At 43.0% G+C, this 25201-nt stretch overlaps 1 protein-coding gene across 1 annotated transcript in view; it reads right to left on the minus strand.

Annotated features, from left to right (window-relative positions):
- PRKAR1B (protein kinase cAMP-dependent type I regulatory subunit beta) overlaps positions 1 to 25201 on the minus strand; it is a gene marked incomplete at its 5' end in the record, with an annotated part of 89496 nt that overhangs the window by 23732 nt on the left and 40563 nt on the right. The window contains 3 exons of the mRNA XM_079320901.1: positions 8466 to 8624; positions 16669 to 16715; positions 17436 to 17497. Of these exons, the coding sequence (XP_079177027.1) occupies positions 8466 to 8624; positions 16669 to 16715; positions 17436 to 17497 (268 nt within the window). The remainder of the gene's footprint in view (positions 1 to 8465; positions 8625 to 16668; positions 16716 to 17435; positions 17498 to 25201) is intronic.

The following is a 25201-nucleotide window of genomic DNA, read 5'->3' on the forward strand; positions in this document are numbered from 1 at the left end:
CTCCCATCTGTGCCCCTGTCCTGGGGTCAGCAGCATCTCACAGGTACCATGGCTCAGCCCCAGCATCTCACAGGTACCATGGCCCAGCATCTCACAGGTACCATGGCTCAGCCCCAGCATCTCACAGGTACCATGGCCCAGCATCTCACAGGTACCATGGCCCAGCATCTCACAGGTACCATGGCCCAGCATCTCACAGGTACCATGGCTCAGCCCCAGCAGCATCTCACAGGTACCATGGCCCAGCAGCTCCCAGGTACCATGGCTCAGCATCTCATAGGTACTATGGCTCAGCATCTCACAGGTACCATGGCTCAGCATCTCACAGGTACTATGGCTCAGCATCTCACAGGTACCATGGCTCAGCAGCATCTCACAGGTACCATGGCCCAGCATCTCACAGGTACCATGGCTCAGCAGCATCTCACAGGTACCATGGCTCAGCATCTCACAGGTACCATGGCTCAGCAGCATCTCACAGGTACCATGGCTCAGCATCTCACAGGTACTATGGCTCAGCATCTCACAGGTACCATGGCCCAGCCCCAGCATCTCACAGGTACCATGGCCCAGCATCTCACAGGTACCATGGCTCAGCATCTCACAGGTACCATGGCTCAGCCCCAGCATCTCACAGGTACCATGGCTCAGCATCTCACAGGTACCATGGCTCAGCATCTCACAGGTACCATGGCTCAGCATCTCACAGGTACCATGGCTCAGCATCTCACAGGTACCATGGCTCAGCATCTCACAGGTACCATGGCCCAGCATCTCACAGGTACCATGGCCCAGCATCTCACAGGTACCATGGCTCAGCATCTCACAGGTACCATGGCTCAGCATCTCACAGGTACCATGGCTCAGCATCTCACAGGTACCATGGCTCAGCATCTCACAGGTACCATGGCCCAGCATCTCACAGGTACCATGGCCCAGCATCTCACAGGTACCATGGCCCAGCATCTCACAGGTACCATGGCCCAGCATCTCACAGGTACCATGGCCCAGCATCTCACAGGTACCATGGCCCAGCATCTCACAGGTACCATGGCCCAGCATCTCACAGGTACCATGGCTCAGCATCTCACAGGTACCATAGCCCAGCATCTCACAGGTACCATGGCTCAGCATCTCACAGGTACCATGGCCCAGCCCCAGCCCCAGCAGCAGCTCCTGAGGCTCCCTGCACACCCCAGGCTGCTGCTGACAGTTCTGCTCACCATAGCATCACTAACCCCCTCCTGACCCCTCTGTCTGACAAACTTGGTTCTCAACCTCGGGGGGCCCCGGCTGCATTTGAAGTGCCAGAAAGAAAAAAAAAAAATAAAAGCAGAGAACATCAAACACAGGAGGCTCTGTGAGCCAGGCCAGCTCCTGACAGCTCGCTGGGAGACAAAGAATGGAAAACTGGACACTGCACAGTTGTTGCTTCCCTCCCTGCAATCGAGTGGAAATGAGAGCAGCAAAATTGACAGCTGTGGAAAAGCAGATTGGTGGTTTAGTCTGATGGGCTGGGACACCCAGGGACAGATGTGGAAAATGCTTTTTAAATGACTTGTGGACACAGATGAATTTTAAGAAGCAGTAATCAGTAACCATAAGTGATGCCTGACCACGGCTTTGAGTATTTAGAGATGCAGACAAGACCCAGGAAGGTGGGAATTGCAGCCACCCCACCTGGCCCAGAGAGCAAGAGCCCACCACTTCCTCCAGGAACACAGGTGTGTTATGCCTTGGCTAAACTAAGCCAGGGCAGCAGTACAGAACCCACAGAGAAAACAAGTGCAAAAGCAAAACTGAAGTGGAAATAAATAATTAAATGAGCAGTTACAATTTTTTTTTGTGTTGTAGCATCTAGAACCCCTGTTAAGGCATAGCTACACTGCCTTAAATATCCCCTGTCTGAGAATGATCCCACAGGGGTGAGGGAGAAATGGGCCCATGGAAGAACTGGGCTTAGGGCTGCTGTTCCCAGCACATGCACTGAAACCAGGTGACCCAGCTGATGGCTCCTGACTCATCCTGAGGATCCATCCAGCCCTGCTCCCTCTCTCCTCTGAGCCACCCAACAGCAGAGCTTCTCCTCAGGGTGCCCAGGCAGCACAGGAGCTTTCTCTGCTTTTTCAGAGCCCCTGAGGCTGAATCCAGGTTGGTCCAAGCAGATCCCAAATTCAGTTCCAGGGAGGAGAAGCCTGGCTCACCCTTATGCACATTGTTTTGAGTGTGTTTTCCTGCTCCAGCTCTTATGAGCAGAGGGGAAGGATTTTGAGAGATCAGTACTTTAGTGCAAGCTAAAAACAACCCAGCAGTGGAATTACAGCCAACCAACCATGTGTTTATTTCCTTTGGTATTATCCACCTTTTCTCCCGTGAAACAGAGAGAGAACATAGAATCACAGGATCACAGAGTGGTTTGGGTTGGAAGAGACCTTAAAAATCATGTAGTTCTTTCTCACCTTCTCTAGCCAGCCTGATAATCTTCTCATCCCCTCCCAGGCATAATGTCACCTCTGATTTCTGATGTCCTTTTTACACTTGTTTTATTTAGTTGCTTTACCCAAACTGCTGGGCCCAGGGGTATGAACAGCATCACAATCTCCTCTCCTACCCTTCAGGGACCTTCTGCAGAAGTGCCAACCTGTGCATTGCCTGGTGCTGAGCCTGTGCCCATGCAATATTTTCATGGATAGAAGCAGCAGCAATTAAGACAGTACCAACATTTACAGACTATGAGATGCTGAAAGTTCACTGGAGCAGGAAAATAAAAAATAAAGGATCTGGAGACATTAGAAACGGGACAGAAAATAAGAGAATAAGCATCCATTTGGAAAATACAAATAATAAAAAAAATATCCAAAGCAGAGATGCTTGACATACAGAAGACCTGCAAGTTGTAAAGCTGAGAGAGATTCACAGACAGGAGGTGAGACCTGCACCAGACTGCAACAAGAACACAGCCAAGGCTATTTTGGTCTTTGCACAGGCAAAGATATCATCCAGGAATGAAGTTCAGAGGCTCCATCTCCGTGGCTCAGATGTGACGGCGCCTGGTGTGCTACATTCTGTCTCAGTACCTCTTCCCCAGAAATGTGCTCCCAAATCCAGCAGAGCTTGAAGAAATGCTAACACACTTGGGGAGAGCTGATAAGGAAAGGGCAAAACAAATCCAGCTTGTATTTGTTGGCTCAGCATTGGGATCATAGGTATGGCATCCTCATAGCTGGCATGCACTGTGGCAGGGGTTTTAAGTAGACAGTGATAATTATCTACAGATATATGACAGGAAGAGAGGGCAATTCAGTACAGCACAGCTTGACATAACTCAAAGTAAAGGGAGAAAATTAAGAAAATCTAATTTAAGATCAATATCGAAAAAGTTTTCCAATGAAGGAAATATTCTCTTACAGAAGAGTTTCCCAAGGGAAGCACTAGAAATCTTAGAGCTTAAGCCAGATAAAAACAATAGTAAATGTACATGAATAATTCTGCACTGGCAGGGTTCTTGATGGCATGTTTTAAAAAGTCTTTATTAATTCTGGTTTTTTCTAACCTATTAATATCTTATTTCAATAGTCTCTGCTTCTCTCTCTCCTTTGTTCACTTTCTCCCTGGTTCTGAGCTGTCAGGCACAAGCTCATCTCCTTAAAGGCAGTGGCTCCCATTAACTACAAAGCCTCATTAATATTCTAAGCTGCAATGCTCCTCCCTGAGACAATCCCAAGGAGAAACAAGATCACTCTAATTCATCAAATCCACACAGAAAAGGCCTCAAAAAAGGTCAATTTTTAGGACCATTTAATGTTGCAAGGGCTAGGCTTAGCTTAAGCAATACACATGCTGGGGAAAATGAACAGCCCAGAGATTGTAACAGGTCCTGTTGAGATCCTATTCAGCATCTGCTTCACCTCATTTCCAGCTGCTCTTTCCCTGTTTTCTTCCATTTTATCTTTTAATTCCTCCAGTCCAGTCTTTCCCTATCTTTGTGCCTTGTTTGTGATTCATTTTCTCAGGTGGAGCTGATTGAGCCCATCCTAGAAATCCCCACCTTCAGTAAGAAGCCAAAGAAATGTCTACCAAGAGGCAAAGCAAGACTCAATTTCCAAAGAAAGAGTTATCCTGGCAAGAGGTGCTGGAATGGACTTCAGGGCTGCACAGCCCCATTTAATCCCTGGTTGAGCAGTTCCTGAGTGATGCTTTGGGTGCACATTCCTGCTGGAGCATCAAATAAAAATCCCCAGTGGATTTTGGCCATGGGCACCAAGCAGCCCACACTGTCCTGGTGCTCTGTGGATTGCAGATTCTGGAGCTGCTTTATGCTTTGGTCACCACACAACCTGCATTTCATTCAACCCAAAATCCTCCTGACTTTATTTTATCTCAGCTGAAAAAAACCCTTCTTGCTAAAGAATTTGTTCTTGGGTTCAAAGCTGTAAAAAGACAGTAGAAGAAAACCAAACTAGCAAAAATAAAATGAAGCATAACATGAGGAACTGACTATTCTTGATTTGTCACAACATCCAAACCAATGTTATAACTCACTTTCTGTGAGCAGTTTGCCAAATAGGCCAAATGTATTGAATCCCACTCAAGTCCTCTCTCAGAGCCAGGTATCTTGGACCATGGAAACTAGAGTTAGTTAAATTATCCTGGACCAAGTCCTCCTAAAGAAGAAATTGCAAGAAATTAATACTTCAAATTTTCTCAGTCTGGGAACAGAATTGTCTAGGGGATCAATCTGATGTTGGGATACAGACATTTGCTTCTCTGGTATTTGTGGTATTTGCTATATTTAGAATACAAATATTGTACTACCCTGGGATGTTCCCCATTCCATGATGCTCTCGAATCCAAATTGCAAAGAAGAGGGCAGCAACTGAATTCCATGAGAAGCCTATGGCAGAAAAAAATCCTTTGCTCTCTCTCCCAGAAGAATGTAAGTAAATAAATGCTGGATATATGCACAAGTGTGTGTGTCTGTGGCCATGTGCACACACACACAGAACATACACATAAAAGAATTTGCAACAGAGTGAAAAGTCTGTAACTCAGCAGAGATGATTCTATGAAATAAATGGAACAGACTGATAATTTGTGAGTGTACCACAGAGGGAACATGTTGAAGTGGTTTTTTTGTACCTCACCTAATACAATGAATTTCATGGTGTAATACTCTGTCAAGGACTGCAGTTCCACTGCACATTCTGACAAAAAAAGACCTATCCCAACATTTACAATCATCACAGCTGCTAAAACAAACTTGAATGTGACCTTCAAGCCATCAGGATACCTAAGCTGAGACAATGAAATATAAAGAAATATATCTGTTTCAACAAACTTCCTCTGGGACAGGCTAAATAATAAATGGATGACAACTGGAACTAAAAGCCAGCAGGAACTTTCTACATCAGGCTTTGTCCATCCATAAAAAGGAAACCCCAAACTCCAAACCTCCTGAGAGGCATTTTATTCATCCCATAAACCAGTCAGGATCAATGAAACACATAAGTGGGGAAAATGGCACTAAGCAGAAATAAAACCAAGAAATTATTAAATGCAAAGCAAAGGACCAAAATAGTGCCTGCAAGGAGAAATGAGATGGAGAGTCAAGTGTCTCATGACAGGATAAAATCTTTTTGGCAAGTGTGGATCTGAAGGCATGATTTGCAAATAAATATTTACAAGCTGAATAAAATTTCAACACTTGACTGAGAAAACACGGGGCTGGTCATGGCAGGGAAGGAATGCAGACAAGAGAAATAAATATCTGGGGTTATGGAGGGGCTTCATCTGACTATAGCAAAGATCTTTAGCAGGAAAAGGTCATTTATTCCTTGGACAAAAGGATTTGCAACCAGAAAATAAGAAAAGTGAAACCTGCTTGCTCCCAAGTTTTGAAACCATCTTAAATTGCACATTTTAAAAAGTACCCTAAGCATTACTACTCCTCATTTAAAAGCAGAAGCATTTCTACATTCAAACACCCAGTTAGAGGCTAAATGGCAGGAAAACACATTTCTGGGACTGGGACTGGGTTTCTTGAACTGAGCACAGCAAAAGCAGACCCATGATGGGGGAGTCAGCCACTGAAACATGATGTAATTAATTCTTGGGTTTGAGGAAATGTGCAGAGAGCTACTGTAACCTGCCCTCACACAAAGACAAGTGTCTCATTTCACCTACAGCAATGAAATTATCCACCCTGCACCTACAAAGAAATGGGAAGATGACAGGATACATTCATGTGGATGGGTAAATTGCATCCACCATGGACTGCATTTAAAATTGGACATTTTCTGTTTTCTATACCTGCAGCAAACAATTTATCATTAATATTTCCTATCTGAGTACTGGGATACTACAATAATGCTGTCTGGGTATCTAACCCAGTGCAAAAGACCACCAATTTTTTAGTGGCCTCAACTGTGGGAAAAAAAACACAAGAAACAAGAGAGGCAGAGAAATATATCCATGTTAATCAAAATGTCTCATTGACCGCAGAGACTGAGCTTGCTAGGTAAGGTACAGCAGGCACTGGTCCAGAGAACATGTGAATTAATTTGAAAAGCACTTAGCACTACCCTAGAACAAACAGAAATACAGGCATAATATTCAGCTTGTATGCACAACCAAAACTAGCATTAAAAACACAGTCTATTCCACTTGGGACTTTAAATCCTTTTAGCAAAGTCCTGTCTCTGCATCAAATATTCATCTTCTGAAGTGTGCTATCAGATGGTAATGGACAAACCTGGCAGCTCACAGGGCTGGCTGATTTTAGGTACCTCTAGTCCCATCAACACCAACACTGAAATCACCTCCTGCTGCAAAGGCTGTGAGCCTGTCCTTCAATTCCTCACCTTACAGACAGCTGCAGAGAGATCTGTTTAAAAAGCCAAGGAAAATGTACCTCATCCTGGCATTTATTTCCCTCCTACATTCCCTCACTTTTGAATTTTGGATTCATCCTTGTAGCTTGCAGGTTTATCTAAGCAGTTACCCCAGACACCCCTCCATGCATCCTTGGAGGGCGTGGGACAAAAGAGCTGGATGTGGCTTTTACATCTCTTTAGAAACTCTAAAAAGCACAAGAGAGAAGACAAAACACTTTTAATAATTATTCCACTATTTTGTCTTGCAGCTATAAGGCTGAATATTTTGGGATGGAATAAATTTCCATCAGCTGTACTGTCCTAAATGCCAGTGTGGTGTTTGTTTATGTGACACTGAACTCAGCCCATGAAATAGGGAGTGAGCACCAGCAGTCATCACACAGGGTAAACAAAGATCACTTTTACACTGCTGCTTAAGAATTAATCATGTAAGGGTAAAATCTACTCAGTTCCTTTGTTGGTTTTTCTGTTTTCTGTAACACCCAATGGAAATACAGATGATCTTAAAATTGTTAATCTGAGAGCACATTGTAATTTCCTTCAGATCAGAATGGAACAATGCAACTTTCAGAGAAAAGTCCCATTGAGAAGTAAGCTTTACATAGAGCAATGCCTGTTAATTATCAAAAAGAGAGGAATATTTTATGGAGAAGGAAGATATGCACATGGACATTGGAAACAAACTCATAAAAAAGTTATGACTTTGCTGAAGTTAATTATCTGTCAAAGTTTCCATTATAAACTCACCACTGGAGAACCAACAGCAAATCCATAAGCTAGCACACGCCCCAGGTGCCACAAAGGTCTGCAGAGCTTTGCTGCAGGGATGAGGGAGTTTGAAAGGAGCAGAGCAATGAATCATTAGCAGCTACAACCCCGTGGTATGTGTGGCTGAGTGCTGGCTAACAAGGATGGAGGGCACAGTCCAAGCAAGACTTTTTATCATTTTAGTGGAGCTGGATTTACTTTCTATCACCTGCCTTGAGGAATGTAGTACAAGATCAGACAAAGGCTTCACAGGCAAGGGGTGCTGCTGAGAGATATTTCCAGGCTCACGATAAGGAGAGGATTTGCATAGCTTTGGTGGGTAACAGAGGCCTCCTGAGGTTTTCATTCACAGAGCAGCTATGCATAATGTTTCTCAATTGCATTTCTGACTCAGCTCCTTTCTGCTGAATCCTGTCCCCTTCTCTCTCAGCTCATTCAGTTACTCAGTGGTTTTGCCATGGCCACTCTGTTTCAGGTGGAAGGTCCAGAGTGCTCTGAGCACAGAGCTGCAAAGGAAAGTGCAGAATCCCAACTGCAAGGGGAGGCTCTTGCCCTGAACTCACCATCAGGATGCAAAGGAAAGTGCAGAATCCCAACTGCAAGGGGAAGCCCTTGCCCTAAACTCACCATCAGGATGCAAAGTGCAGAATCCCAGCTGCAAGGGGAAGCTCTTGCCCTGAACTCACCATCAGGATGCAAAGTGCAGAATCCCAGCTGCAAGGGGAGGCTCTTGCCCTGAACTCACCATCAGGATGCAAAGTGCAGAATCCCAGCTGCAAGGGGAGGCTCTTGCCCTGAACTCACCATCAGGATGCGTCTGTAGCTGTCTCTGTCGATGCCCCAGAGCTTCAGGTCTGTCTTGGCCTTGACAGTGGCAGCTCTGGGGGTCCCATAGATCAGTGCCAGCTCCCCAAAACTGCCTCCTTCTCCAATGCTGGTCACCCACTCCCCGTTGACATAAACCTACACAGCACAAGACAAAAGAGGAAAAAGCAGTTTGGGATTAGCTGGAGTTCTCCTAAGTGCCATTCATCTAAAAGTCCATTAGCAATTTCCTTTCTAGCTGTCAGTGTTGGGGACACAGAAGGAAAACAAGAGCACGACACCTCCAATAGTTGGTCCCCAAAGAGGGGAATGACTTGCTCTGTGGACAGAATTTCAAGTTGTCTTGCTTCAATACAATAATTTTATTTACTATCTGGGTTTCCAGCTCCCATGGTTAGCTGGCATCATGTTTTCCCCCTTGTGTTCAAGGATCAGGCAGTCAACAAGCAGAACTGTCACAACTCTGGTTTTTTATTAACACTGTCAGACTTGGAAGGAAGGTGTGTTGATAAGTGTAATGAGGATTACTGAAATGTGCCATGGCCATGAAATAGAAAACAGTCAAAACAAGGAAATATCTTTTGAAAAGGAACTTCTTTTTTTTTCTTCCCTAAGCCTAGTGTCTCCAAAACCCATTTAAATGTAATTTTGCAGATCTTCTCCCTTAGTGAAGATGACTAAGGGCTTTGGACTGGGGGAGCTCTAAGCAGAATGACCCTTTCACATCAGCTCCAGAGAACTCAGGAAGCAGAATTTGACCCCCATCCTTTTTGGGTACTATATCCTCTTGGAATATGGCATGAAGTGATACCACTGTTGCCATATTTTTCCTGCATGATGTTTAATCTGAGAATTCCTGCACTTGAGTGTTATGTGACATCTTCCCTGGAGGAAGGGGACTCATGCAGGTGTTTTCTGCTGGGCAGGTTTTTCCTCACTATTTATTCATGAACAATGCTGCTCATGAACCATAAGAGTTCATGCAAAGGCTGCTGTGGACTGTGCATTCTGCAGCTTGCTGTAAACCACACAACAAACCCTTTCAATTCATTGTCTCTGTGAGTTTGGAGGGCAGGAAAAGCTGGGTGAGTTTACTCAGGGCAGAATATACCCCAGCCTGTTACAGACCAGTAACAGCAGAAATTATTCAGTATTAATTTCATTTGCTTGAAAGTTCTGTGAAGAAAAATAATAAGAAAATAAAGAGGCAGGTATTCTCATCTTAAGCAGAAAAGTATTGCAGAGGCAAAGACCATAACCTGACACCAATTAGTGAGTAATAAACTAGAAGTTTTGAAAAAATGCATGAATTAGAGCTGTGCTCAAGCTGGGCATGAGAAAAGATGGTGACCAAAATAAATGACCTAGGGTCAAAACTCAACAACCTGCCAGTGTTAATTTTAATTCCATTTTAGTTTCATGATGAAAAAGGCTTATTACAAAATACAGCTGGAATCAGTCCCAATTTATCTTCACAATATTCAATTAAGATTTGCTCCAGCTCCTACTGAGGCCAGTGAAATTCTGGTTCAGTGGGAGATGGATGAGGCCAGGAGCAGTTCAGCTGATCAAGAGACCTCTGGGGTATCAGCTGAAAAGGAGCAGCTGAACTCCAGGCAATGTGGTGGCTCCTGGTGCTCCTGGAACATCTGAGCATCAAGGGCCTTAAAAATAAAGAGTAAAAATAATCCCAAACAGGCAGGTGGTTGCAGACTGCCAAGAAAAAGCTGCAGCCACAAAAGCTAAAGCTTCATTTCATCACCATGACAGGATGAATGTCACCCAGGAGAATATCACACAAGAGAACAGCAACAGCCTTCCCTTTCAAACTTTCACACTCACCACAGAAAGAAAATCTCACAGAACATTGAATCCACTTTTGATTCTCTTCATGATGAAAAAATGAAAGCAAAAAAAAAAAAAAGAAGTTTTTAAAAAGCCAGGCAAACCCAAGCAGTTTCCTGGTGAAATGAGTGGGTAATTTTATGGCTTCTTCTTTTTTTTTTTTTTTTTTTTTTTTGTGAGACAATCAGGACAAATGGATTAATAAAGAGAGGATTCTGAAGGGCTTGTAACACAGTGAGAATGTATGAACATTTCTGAACTCTATGAGTTCATTGCAAAATTGCCCAAATGCATGTTTGACTGTAGGGATACCCTCTTTCTGAGGGAATTGCACTGGATGGGCTCATGGGGTTTGCTGCACTAAACTAATCCATGTGTCCTCAGTGAAAACTCTCAGGGATGGTGGGGAAAATCTAAATTCCAATGAGTTTTGGATCACATCCTGAATGTCAGCTGACATGGTGCCCTTGACTCCTTTTCAGCACACCAAAAATACATGTGTATGTGTAGAGTACATGCTCTTCTGTTGAGCAACACAGATTTTGTTTCTGCAGAAGGGTCTGAATTATAAGCAGGAAAATGAACTTATTCCAACACATATTTTTTAAGCAGCATGGTGACATTTCTTGTTAAGGCAGTGTGCAGGATGTGACTGCAGCCCAGAGAGGGGAATTATGCTGCTAAAACTCAAGACTGAGCAAGTGATGGGTGGACATTTAACATTGCACAATCATTATTTAGAGTGGCTACTACTGAACTGCTCTAAGATTCCTTAAAATTTGCTGTCTTACTTGACAAGACTGTTCAAAACATGTTTGACATCTTGCCTTAAACAGTTTATGCAAATGGTCATTCCTCCACCCTAAGGGTGTCAGGTTTAAAGTGCTCTGAGGTTAAACCAAATCACTGATCTGACAGTCTTTGGGCCCAGCACTCACTCCCCCAATAAAATGTCATTTCAAATATCAGTCTCTGATAAAAGAAAACACTTTGAGAATAAGTTTTTTTCTAGAAGAAAAACCACTGGACTTCATTGTGTGCAAAGGCCAAAGTCAACACTCAACTCCTGTGTTAGTGATGAAGTTAAAGTGCACTGATGGCACACTACAAAGCCATCCTGCCTTTAACAGAGTTCAGCTCCACTATAAATCCCTTTAAAATAGATTTTTTTAAAAAAGAAGTGGAAGGGAAAGAAGTTCTGTTTGTAGGGTGTGGGAAGCAAATCTATTTTAGGCTCAGAACAGCTTATGAAAGTCGATTTTATATGGCAGCAGCTCAGATGATCTCCCTATTTATCCTAAAAAATGCTGGGCTGAGGTTTTGGCTAAGCCAGTTTTAGGCATTTGTGAACTCTCACCAAAGTGGTGAGTACATAAATGAATTATTCCTAATTGTCACTTGACCTGCCAGTCACAGATCCATATTAGCTGGAACCTTCTCTCATGCAGCTGAAGAGGAAAAGTAGAAGGGCAGATGCCCAAATATGACCAAGCCATCAGGACCAAAAGCACTTTGGATTTCTGTTGTTTTCCATCATCTAATATGAACACTGCAGTTTCTGGGGGATTGAGAATCACACAATTTGGTTAATTTTATTCTCTTTCTAGGAGACAAATGGGCTGTGATATATATCCATGGGCACTAAGTGTGGGAGAAGAACACAACATTCAGTGCCACAGGAATGAACCTGACTCCCTCATCTTCATGTTCTTTCTCACAAAGGAACTTTGCCACCAGCATTTTACCTGGAAGGCAGGATATGAACATCAATTTCTGAGCTTTACTGGAGTGAATTTATCTTTCCTTTAATTTTGTATTGCTGATTTCAAGTTAACTTCTAGCTTTTTTTTAAAATTTATTTTTTGTGCTGCCACTTTGTGATCTGTGTGGACAATCTAATTTGTTCCAGGCATGGTTATTCTTATGTCTTAAGTCCCCTCCCTTGTATCTGTTTGTAATAATTTGTGCTTTGTGTCTTGTCAAGCTTTAATATTTGTTATCCAAAAAGGAAGATGAGTTTTATTTATTCTTGGAAAAATGAACAAGCCTTAGACATGAAAGGTATTTTAATGTGGGTAGTTTACTCAAAGACAGTGTTTTATTTGTAATTTGAACATATGAACTTGGAGACTGCCTTAAGAATCCTTAAAAGTTCAAGTTGAAAAACTCCAAACTTTAAAATGTTCTGCTTCAAATTTCAAGAGGCAACCTTCCAATATTAGAAAAATCATTGGTGATGGAAGAACTTAAACTAGAAGCAATCTATGGAATCTAACCATTAAATATAACTAGTTCTAAAATCCAACAGTATTTTCACATAAAACACTGTGTAATTTTCATCTTTGTTTACACAAATTAGACAGTTTGTATATAAATAAGGGCTTCAGGAAGATTTGACCTACAATCAAGAGATAGTTTTATCTATTGTCCACAATATTAATGTATAGCTTCACATAAAGATTTATACAGTAAATACAGAAATTTAAGAAAAAAAAAAACACAGAAAAGTTTTCATTTTTATTTTCACCATACTACAGCTTGGCTGCTGTTGTCTTACAAGAAGACAACCTGAGAATGCCTGTAGAGAAAGTTGCTGTGACATTAAATAGAATAGGAAGTTGCTGGGTCTAAAAAAAAATACATCTGTTCAAAAAGGGCAGTCAATGGTACTTTTTAAAGTAAAAAAATGTGAGGTTATGAGATTAAAATAACAAACAGGAAGTCACTTTATACTTAGAAATATGGATTAGAGATTTTTGCAAGTCATATTTTAGCAGGTACTTTCAACATCTTTACTGGAAACTATAATTTAAGTTCTGCCAGCTCCTTTTTGGCACACACTCCCATTTTTCTGAGCAGGAAAATTTCCAGTAGACAAGTGACCTCTAAGACTTCAAAGTTTGTGCCATCATCTACCTCGTGTGCACTGAACCCATCTGCAGGGACAGGTCATGAGACAAAATTCTCCTCAACCCTGATGTGCCAGGAGGAAGGTTGTTACTGATAATAGAATAATAGAATAGAATAATAGAACAGAATAATGCCAGCTTTGGTCAAAGTGTACCTGGGTTGTGGGATATAGTAAAAGAGAGGGAAAAAAAAACCCCATGTTTTGCAAGGCCTCATTCTAAAATCCTTCTTTTATACATGAAAATTTCTGCCCTTCCCTTAGCCCATGGAAGAAAATGCACAGATATTTTATTGTGTGCTTACAAGGCTTGTTTATGGTCTAAGAAAATGTAAGAGTTGAGAATGAAGTGCTATTATATTAAAAAAAGTGTTTTATGGTGCTTCTAATTTGACTCAGATTATTTTGTAAGGGAAAATTTTAGAAAGTTCTTACTTAGTCTTTGGAGTGCCTGTGCCAAAAAAAATTACTTTTACATGCTGCAGTTTTTAAACACAAAACACCACACACTGATTTTGTTATTGTCACTTTGTTGGTGGTTTCTGTTTGGTTTTGGTTGCTTGGTTGATAGATTTTATTGGGTTTTTTTTTTTGTTTTGTCATGACTTTCTTCCATGGGTAGGGATTTTATGATGACACTTGCCACCTCTTTTACGTCTGTGTATGGAAAATCAGGGTGCTTATCAGTCAGGATGATCCCAGAGTAAATTTCTCCTTGAATCCACCATTCCTGGTATTCCTGGCACTCCCAGGCAGGTCAGGGATGGCAGCAGAGACCCTGGCCAGGGGTTAAAACCTCTGTGCCAGTGCCAACACCAGCAGAACCAGGCAGAGAATGGCTCCAGGCTCTAAGGCTCGGGGTCAATTGTCTCCACTCCAAGCCACTTTTTTTTTTCTTGGAGAAGCATGGAAGCAGGCCAAAAAAGGATCTGGCAAGGCTTAAATGAACAGCAGCTCTCTTACTAGCAGCCTGGGGTTTCCTCAGAAAACAGCTCTGCCCAGAAAGTGGCAGAACTCTTCTGGGGTGGTGGTGCAGCCCAGGGGCTCTGGAAGCTGCTGCCTCACACAGGAAAAACTCACCTGCACTGCTGCCCTGGCACAGAGTTTGTTCTGAGAGGAAAGCTGGGATCATCTCCTGCATCTTCCTGCACTGCTGCCCTGGCACAGCTTGTTCTGATGGCAAAGCTGGGATCATCTCCTGCATCTTCCTGCACTGCTGCCCTGGCACAGAGTTTGTTCTGAGAGGAAAGCTGGGATCATCTCCTGCATCTTCCTGCACTGCTGCCCTGGCACAGCTTGTTCTGATGGCAAACCTGGGATCATCTCCTGCATCTTCCTGCACTGCTGCCCTGGCACAGTTTGTTCTGATGGCAAAGCTGGGATCAATCCCTGCAGATTTCCTGCACTGCTGCCCTGGCACAGTTTGTTCTGACGGCAAAGCTGGGATCATCTCCTGCATCTTCCTGCACTGCTGCCCTGGCACAGTTTGTTCTGATGGCAAAGGTGGGATCATCTCCTGCATCTTCCTGCACTGCTGCCCTGGCACAGTTTGTTCTGATGGCAAAGCTGGGATCATCTCCTGCAGATTCCCAGTTACTGCAGGGCACTCCCAGCACGTAGCTCCTGCATGAGCAAACGCCTCGTGCCTTGCACAGCACCTTGCACTGGAATTCTGGGGGTGTTTTGGCTGAAGTTTTAGGAAAAGCTTGGGAAGGAGAAAGAAGCAAGCTGAGCAGATGGGGAGAGCAGGGGAAATGTGCATCAGGAGGCACTTTAGGGGGTGCTGAGCTGGGGCAGTGTGAGAGCTGTCACAGAAGGGTTTGGCCAGGCACAGGTGGTCAGGAGCTGTGCTGCTCTCTGGACAAGCACAGGCCAGATCACATTTTTAAATCTTGTCATGAAGCATTTGTCCCACAGGTGATGTCTGTACATATGTGCCACATTGACATTGTGGTGGATATGTCCATTTTAATGTGTCCTAGCAGCTATAGGTTGATTTTAGGGCAGCAAGGAATGATAATGCTCACAAAATCAAAGCTGTAATCTTGATTAAACTCTATTTTGCCACTGCTTTTTAAGAACAATATGTGCCTATAGACTATTAGCTCTTGTAATTAATTGCAAGGGTTTTGCAAACTGTTTTCTGATACCATTCAGTCCCTCACTATCCCTGTGCTGAACACTGAAGAAAGCTTTCCTAAAGGTGTTGAGAGAGGACAAATTATTTTTAAAGAGGATTAATCTACACCTTCAACATGTGTGTTTGCAGGGCTGATTCAAAGCCAGTGAACTCATTTAGCTCCCTATCAGTCCCAAGCCAATTATTTTAAAACTAAATTTTCACACTGTTCTATAAATATTGCCCTTTTATTTTCTGGCCCTGTGGATGTGGCAGTGCTTGCTGTTGAGAGGGTTGTCTGATAGGAACAGTGAGTCAGACGGATTTCCTGAGCAGCAACTTCCAGAGGCAGAGGCAGCATGTGAGGTTTCTCAATTCCCAACAATACCAATTAGATGGTCTCCTGACACAAACAGACTGCTGAAAGAAAATAACTTTCACTAAAATAACTCTGTGCCTCCTGCCTGGATTTAAAATAAATCACCTTCTTCTTTAAATATGCCAAGCCAAGCTCATGTGGGCATCTGAAGAGCAAAGTTGCTAATGAGCTGGTCTGTCCTACCCAGCTACTGTGGATACATAAAATGTGTGTAGGAACTGCAGTAAAACTGCAAAAGGGTGAGTTTCATACAGGAGAGAAATTATAGGAGGTGAATAGTTTATGATTTAGAAGGCAGGTTCAGAAAGAAGCTTCTTTTCAAAGACTTGCTGATTAAACCACTGCATACTCCTGTAAACATTTTGTGGTCTAACAGATCACTTTACACTTATAATAATCCTTGCTTTATTAATATGCTGCATTGTTCTTATATTTGGACCTAATTTTAAAAGCAAATTAAGGTTTCTAAGATGAAACTCACTGCCTGAGGCTGTATCTCAATTTCTGGTGGAAAAAAAAAAAAGAAAACAAAAACAAACAACACATGAGCTAAGCTAGCTGATTAAAGAAAATATTTTCTTTATGGTTGATCTGCACCCTCAGGTACATTCCAGCATGGTGGCCTGCTCTGCCAAAGACTGCACACCTCCAGGTGTGGGTAGGGCTCTGAAGATAATGTCATTTGCTTGGTTTTGATACCATTTTCCTGCTTGGAATGGAGAAACAAGTTAGGGTGTAACACGTGCCAGATTTAAAATTATGAACAAATAACTTAACACAACAAAAGCAAAGTAAGGAAACCAATCCTGTGAAATCTAGTTTGGGAAGAAAGGAGACAGACCCAGAGCACATGGCTGGCTCAAGCTCTCTGCCAAAGCACACACTTTTATTCTGCAGCTTCAAAATAAACACACTGCAAGAGCATACTTACATCCACCTCGCCTTGGTCAATCACATAGAAGTTGTCTCCCTCATCACCTGGAAGCAAAATACAAAAGGTGATTGTTTCCTGAAGGTCTGCCAAGCTATTCAATAACTTCCTGTCCCTGTATTTAATCCTGTACATATTTGCACAGGTTTGTATACCAGATTACTTACAGAGAGATTAATTTTCTGAAACATCCCTGTTTGTTTGCCTTCATAAATCAAAGTATCACTATGGGTTCTTGCTATTTATGCTTTTCAATTGCATTAATTTATACCTTTTGATTGATTCAATTCTTCATTTAGGGTAAACACTGAGAGGTTTTAATATAGCCTGAGGGTAATGAAGTCCTCCACAATGTGCTGCAGGCATGCAGGTAAGTTGCCAAGTGTGATAACTCTGATACAGCACAATGAGGTGTTGAATATTCCCAACAACCATAAAAATATTTTCCATCTCTAATTACTCTCAGCTTGCCTGTGCCACCCTTATGCATCCTGAGCTGGAGTTTACTTCCTGACTATCTTCAGTTAAGGAAGGAACATTTTTTTATTTAAAGTGCTGTTTATCTACATTTAGCACTTTGAAACCCTGGAGATCCACCAGAGTGGGGTTCTCTGCATTCTTCAGCAAGAAACCTGCATCCATGAATTTATCCCAGAACTGCACACTGGGAGGCCTTTGGATTATGGTTATTCTTCCCATGAGGCAAAGAGGGTGAGATATAGGACCCTAGCAAACACACAGGAGGGAAAATGAAAAAAAAGAATTACCCTGTTGTATGACTGTTTCTCCTGCAATGTGTGTGACAGGGAACATGGCATCAAATATGTCACTGGAAGAAAAAAGGAACATTTATTAATAAATCAGACCTATTTCTTATCTGGCCAGTAGACCTACCTTCATTGTTTATTTAGCCTTTGTTAACAGATTTTGCAGAAAAAGGAAAGGAAAACATTAGCTGTAACTGAAAAGTGAACCCCTACACGGCAAGAAATCAAAATAACTTGTTAGGCACAATCTGTGGTTTAAAACTGAGACCATGACTTGGCATGTGCTGTTTTGAAAGAACTCCTGAAATATATGGAGAAAGGCACCTCTCACAGCAGTGCACAAACTGGCCAGCCTGAGTACTGTTGTCTCAGCAGAGAGGTTTCAGATTTTCAGCTGTGATGGGTTTGTGGCCCAGCAGTGACTGCCAGATGCCCAAACGGGAGCTCTCCTCCTCTCAACATCTGGCCTTGCACTTACAAGCAAAACCTGTTCCACAGCACAGAGCACATTTGGAAAGGTAGCTGGCTCTAAATTAATGTAGCATAAGAGCTGGCAGGAGATTGCACTCACAGTGCAGAAGAGGCCAAACTCTGAAAATCTCAGAGAGCTGCTGGTGAGAAGGGAATCCAAGCGATGCTACAGAAAGAGGGGAGCTGCAGAGGAGCCTGGTGCTCGTTAATCACAGCTGGGTCACACACCTTTCCATGGCTCCAGCTCACTGTCACATCTCCTTAAAAGGCCAGGCAGAGCAGTGGGGATGGGAACACACCCTGCACCAACACTTTGGGCAACTTGCCCAAAGCCAGTCCTTTGTTTATTGAGGAGACAGCAGGCTCCCTGGAGCCAGGGCTTCCTCTCCCCACATCAGATTTTGGGGAACTTATTTTCAGAAGCATGAGCCACATGGAGACGGGTGCTCCCCACCTCTCTTCCTATGCATCAGCCTCAAGGGCTAAAGGAAACAGCTCCCCAACAAAAAAAACAAAAGGCAGCAAGAGGGGATTGTTAACTGCTCTCTTCCCTGGTCTGGCCCAGAATGGTCCATCCAGGGACCACTGACGACAGTGGTGAGATGAAACACTTCAGTCTGGAGTGGAGAAAGGACCTCACACACACAACTACACAAACAGGGAAGAAACCCAAAATCTTCATCAAAATAGGCAAAGATCAGCCACCAAATCCACCAAGCCTATGCTCCATTTCAATGCCTTATATGGGAAATGCATATTGTAAAATCCCATTATTAGCTTATTTCCTGTTCAACTGTTCCAGACTTTATTCAGGCTCAGTTCTAGGAAATGTTTCACTCCTAAGTTCAAATTGCTCATGTCTTTCCTCTTCATCAGTCTGAATGTTTTTGCTCAGGATCACAGCTCTGCGTCAGCACCACTTGTAGGAGAGCTGGGACATTCCAAACCAGGCACCTCCTGCAGCACCTGCAAGGGATGCTCAGCCCATAAATAACAAAAGGATATATTTTACTCCTGTTGTTTTCATCAGGCCCACTCCATGCTATTCCTACTCACATTCAGGAAACACTTCCACCATGGATACAAAGCCTGCTCTGAGACACCCAGGAGAAACTTATTCCTCACCTCATTTTCAGCACCAATGCAAAGACCTACAACAAATTATTTTGAAAAGTATATGGACCTTATTCTTAAATTCACTAAACTCATTTTTGTGATTTTACACAGGTTCAGCATTTCTCCTCTGATGGGATTTCTCTGCAGCCTGCAGAACATTTACTGAGGAACAGGCACCCTGTGAGGCACAAAGTCTTCAATGTGATACATCCAAAAATAGCTACAACATGGTGAATATCAATAACCAAACCAAAATGTGCTGTTGGAGCAAACTTGGAAACTTTTCCTTTTTCTTTTTAATAGAAATACAGAGGAAATAACTACCCGCAGTTTCACCCTTTCATCCTTGTTTTAATCCTCTATTTTATTTATAACTTAACAATTGGCTGTACAAACAGTGCCCAATAAATTATGTATAGCACTGCACCCTTCTCCAAAATGTTCCACATTTTATTTCTACATCACCTTTTAGTTTTATCAAAAAATAAATTCTCTAAAACTCCAAGACTAAAACTTTTAGCTGCCAGTGCAATAAACCCAAATTCTATTTGCAATACTCTGCAGTGCAGCAGAATATCAGTGTAAATATTCCACTACTCCATATATGATGGGGTGAAATCACAATCTTATTTCAGTGAAGTCTTAATCTTATTAGTCCAAGACTTGGATTTTTAAAGAGACCTTTGAAGGATTTATCATCAAAATTATTCTGAAGTGCATATGAACACAGAGACATGCAAGGCACACAAAATGATGGTGATGTTGATTTACAGCTCCAAAGTGAAACCAGGGCATGTCTTTGATATAAAGGTAAGCAACCAATAATATCACAGCTGTGACTGAAAACACACCACCATGCTCCTTTTCTGCTGGAGGATTACTGCTCTTAACTGATATGGTTAGACCAAGATCTCTCCCAGAGATTAATGAGTTGAAGTGTTTCTGCTTTTGGATGCTCAATTTGACATTCATCAAACATCCTCAGATCTTCAATGATATGGATCAGCAGGCAGCTCAAAGTTTCTCAGCCTTCAAGGCAGCCAAGAACTGGGCCTTTCAGAATGGCACCAAAGAAAACCACCCTTCTGGAAATTATCACCTCCTAAAGCACCAAATGCTTAAGATCCCTGTAGAAAATCTGGCTTTTGATTCCTTTAAGTGCAAAATGGGTTTGGAAATTTTTATTCCTTCTATCTCCAGTGTCTGAAATAAAAACAAAAATGTTACAAGGATCAATATACCAAAATAATTCAAAAATTTGAAGTATTTGTTCCTGAACCAAGCCAAACTGCAAAAAACCAGACCTATTTTCCATCCCCCCAATAAAGGTCTGGTGCTGGCATATTCAGTTCAAGCCATGTGTTCCTGGGCCTGTACCATGTAGAGAAAACAAGCTTTAAATACTAAATAAGTTGAGTAAGTAGTGCTTGCTAAAGGCATAAACAATAGAGCTAAGGCCAAAAATATGGTCTGTTGTTTTTCCCTGTACCACACACTTGTTTATAAGACATCCAAAATCATTCTCTGGCCATTAGAGCAAAAACCAACCCTTACAAACACAGTGCTGCAACCATCCCACCACCAAGCAGAGACTGCAACTGCAGCTCTGCAAAAGTAGGTGCATTTATTCTAGCACAAACACAAAGCCAGAAAATCAGTAGTTAAGTCTTCAAACGTTGAGCTACCATGATTTCATCTTGTGTCTGAGCTGCAGCACCAGAACACAGCAGCCTCTGTCTCCTGGCCCTGCACTGCTGACACTGGCCCTGCTCACAGTGCTCTGAGCTCCACTGATATGGAAACAGTTTGATTTTCTGCCAGCATTTTTATGATTGTGCTGTAAATGAGAGCTGCTCAGAGGGATTTCTTTAGTTTGTTGGCCGTGTATCGTTTGCCCTCTTTCCAGATGACTTGTTCAGGTGAGGGATGAAGAAAATAGGGCACCACTTCTGGTGTTGAAGCTGTTCAGGCTGCACCCAAGGGAGCTGCACTGCACTCAGCATGTCCCAGGCTCAGCAGCAGCACTTGGGTCCTTTTCCACCCTCTCCAAAGCCAGATTTTGACAGGTTTTGTTATTTTGTTAAACCTTTCCACACCTCCTCCCAGAGGATCTTTATCTGGTGGCTCTTGGGAAGCCAAGCACTTGTTCCAATCAGAAGGTATCAGGGGCAATTTTTTTGGAAGTCTAGTTGCAGGTGGGACTGTATGAACCTGCATATCCATGTTTAGATCCAAAGGGGGACAGCAGGACACCACTAAGTTTTTCCAGGGGTATTTCTGCACCTTTAATTCTTTGTAGCCTTTGGATAATATCACTCGAAAACAAATCACAAGAAAAGATTGTGAGCAGCAGAGAACATACAGGGAACAGTGAACTAATCCAGCAAAGTGAAACCAAGAAATGAGTTTAGACATGAAATCTCTATCTATTCAATCAAAAAATACCAGCTGTCTGCTTAGGGAATATCAAAATTTAGAAGAGTTTTTTTTAAAAGGTCAAAGATATCAAAGGCTTGCAGCAAGTTTTAACACATAAAGTGTCTTCCATGAGTGTGCATGGAATTGCAAACAACTGCAATCAGATCTGGAATCACAGGGGCTGATCCTCTGCTGTCTGCATCTCTGATGACTCCTGACCACCTGGCCAGGCTCAGCCAACTCCCTTCTGATGCCAAGAAACCAAACTGCACTCAAACCAACAAAACTGCAGCTATTTAGACCAGAGAAGGATCTATCAGAGTGATTGCAGAACAAATATAATGAAACATTTTGCTGGTTTAGTTCAGTAGCATTTTATGGACCCCATTTTGCCAAGAAGCAAATGCCTGTGCTAAGGGGAAGCCAGTGGAGAAGGCAGGGCCAAAGGGGTTTTCTTTCTCACGAGAAAAAGTGAGTGATAAAAATAAATCATCTCATCTGCTTTTACACCGAGGACTCTTGGAGTTGATGTAGAATAGGAGATAGAAAAAAAAATTTAAAAAAAAATGATGAGCACTGTGGGTAATATAGCACTGGCAATAGGCAACTGAGAAGAAGCTTGTTAAAACAAAACGAGAGAAAGAGAATTCCAAGCACTTTCAGAACCAGACCATGGCAATGGCCAAAATAGGGAAACTATGTAAGACAATTTATCAGTTTCACAATCAGATTTCTTTCCAGCTCTTGCTGTGCTGAATGCATTGCAGAGAAGGAAAAATGGAAGAGACAAAATGTATACGTGTTAGGCAAAAATGGAAAATCCTCACTGTACCTGCAGGTTATAATTTGTCAAGAGTTCAATCAGAACAATTTCATTGTGCAGGCAGCCTCAGAAAGCTTTTCATGTTTGTGCTATGCAGTTTTTCCTTCTTTTGCTATCTCTCTGGCAAAACAAAGCCAGCCCTGTGTTGTTGAGGACAGCTTTAAAAGATATGGAGCTGTTCTGGCATAATTCAACAAAAGACACACAACATTTTCTGGGAATGAGGCCGCCCTAGCAGCAAGATTCAAGTATTTTAAACCTTTCCTACTCACATACCTTTAAAGTTTAGTAAACAGAGTTGATAGTAACTCCACCTCCCTTTAGCTGGGTGCTACTATCAGGGTACTATTTTAAGATTTCTAAAATGGGGGGGTAGGAGGTGGGGATGTATGGGGTCTTTTTATGTTCTTCTGAGATTTTCTTATGATTCATTTCCTGAAAAGACAACATCTTTCTAGCAACTGTTCTAACAAGAGCTCCTCCTGCTCTGTAAGGATGAAGAGCACAAAATTTAAACCAGACTGGCTTCAATAAACATCTGGATAGTGAGGGAATAAACACAGTACTTTACCACTGAATAAATTGCAAGGGTCTCTGCTATGTGTAAGTACAAGGCTCCAGTCCATACTCCTTGTTCCTAGGACTTCTGCAAGTCCTTGCTAAAGTACAATACTGGAACCACCAGGAACCATTACTATGATTTACTGACTACTGAGAATTAAAGCATTGCAACCAGGTAAAAGGAAAAAAAATAATTTTTAGAGGTTTTTTAAATTAACAGCCTTGAGGTTACAATTGCTATAATCAAATATGTGCTGTGGCAGGCATGTACCTAAGAAAGAGTCAGTACTGAAGCCTTAACAAAAACATTACCCATCTGCTTCTGTTAATTTCTTTTCCTGCTAGGGCAGCAACAAATTAATTATAGCAGCATCCAAAGTTATTAACAATTTAGAATATTTAATTACTTCATTATAACGGCTGATGATTAGTTATTATTACAATTAAGACATTCATTGTTTTTACAATAATGATCACATAAATTGGACATGGGAGGACATTGTGAATGGCAGGTTAACACTAAAGTCCATGTCTAATTCCATAACATGCATTAAGTCACAGATCCACATAACTAACAGACACATGAAACAGAAAGAAATAAAAATTTATCATCTTCTATTTCTGTGAAGTATTTCCATTTTTACTGTTTTATGAAGTCCCTTTATAGGTTCATTAATTATTACAGCCAATGAACAGAGTACAGTTTTATGGGCAGAGCATCAATTCATTTTACAGGCTCTGTACATCTACGTGCCAATGGGTCACATCATCTTCCACATGAAAACAGCAACTTCCAGAGGAGATTCTGCAGGGATCTTCATCTGGAAAGCTGTCTGCCATGGACTACTGCAGTAAGAGGCAAAACAGGGGACAGACAATGTGGCCCAAGGACAGGGCCCAATCCCACACCCTGCTTTGGCTCCTTTTCCTCTCACCCATGCCTCAGAACCACTGAAGTCATGCTGCTTGTACCACACTTGTCCAAGAGGCAGGATTTTCAATCTTTCACAGTGCCCCAGTTCCATGGATTTCAATCTTTCACAGTGCCCCAGTTCCATGGATTTCAATTTTTCACAGCACCCCAGCTCCATGGATTTCAGTTTTTCACAGCAACCCAGTTGTGTGGATTTCAATCCTTCACAGCACCCCAGTTTTATGGATTTCAGTTTTTCACAGCACCCCAGTTCTGTGGATTTCAATCCTTCACAGCACCCCAGCTCCATGGATTTCAGTTTTTCACAGCACCCCAGTTCCATGGATTTCAATCTTTCACAGTGCCCCAGTTCCATGGATTTCAATCTTTCACAGCACCCCAGTTCCATGGCTTTCAACCATCTGCAGTTCAAGAACAACTGCAGGCTGGGCTGTATCTCCAGGACTGGTTGAAGGAATTGATTTTCTCCCTCTGTTCAGCCCCTCCTGGACAGCCTGGAGTACCAGGGCCATTTTGGGCTCCCCCATTCCAGAGAGACACTGACAAACTGGAGCAAGCCCAGAGTGCCCATCCAAATGGTGCAGAGCCTGGAACACAGAGCAGATGAGGAGAAGGGGGAGAGCTGTGTTTGGTCTCTTCTGAAAACAGGATCAGGGAGGTCTCGTGGCTGTTAACACAACAGGCACAAATGGGAACAGAGGAAATCACCACCTGATTGAGAGGGGGGAAAACCCTGGTGAGGGTGGTCAGACCTGCAGAGGGGCCCAGGGAAAGGGATTGTTTCCAAACTGGGCAGGGCTCAGGGGGGAGAGGAGCCAGCCCTTGCAGCCTGGCTGGGAGCAGAGTGGGAGCAGGATGGGAGCAGGGATGGAGCAGAGTGGGAGCAGGATGGGAGCAGGGATGGAGCAGGGATGGGAACAGGGATAGGAGCAGGATGGGAGCAGGATGGGAGCAGGGATGGAGCAGAGTGGGAGCAGGATGGGAGCAGGATGGGAGCAGGGATGGAGCAGGGATGGGAACAGGGATGGGAGCAGGATGGGAATAGGGATGGGAACAGGATGGGAGCAGGATGGGAACAGGGATGGGAGCAGAGTGGGAGAAGGATGGGAGCAGGATGGGAGCAGGATGGGAGCAGGGATGGGAGCAGGATGGGAGCAGGGATGGAGCAGGGATGGGAACAGGGATGGGAGCAGGATGGGAATAGGGATAGGAGCAGGATGGGAGCAGGATGGGAGCAGGATGGGAACAGGGATGGGAGCAGGATGGGAACAGGGATGGGAACAGGGATGGGAACAGGATGGGATCAGGATGGGAACAGGGATGGGAGCAGGATGGGAACAGGGATGGGAGCAGGATGGGAGCAGGGATGGGATCAGGATGGGAGCAGGATGGGAGCAGGATGGGAGCAGGGATGGGATCAGGATGGGAGCAGGATGGGAGCAG

The sequence above is a fragment of the Erithacus rubecula genome, assembly GCF_903797595.1.
Source record: "Erithacus rubecula genome assembly, chromosome: 17".
In the NCBI taxonomy this organism is placed as follows: domain Eukaryota; kingdom Metazoa; phylum Chordata; class Aves; order Passeriformes; family Muscicapidae; genus Erithacus; species Erithacus rubecula.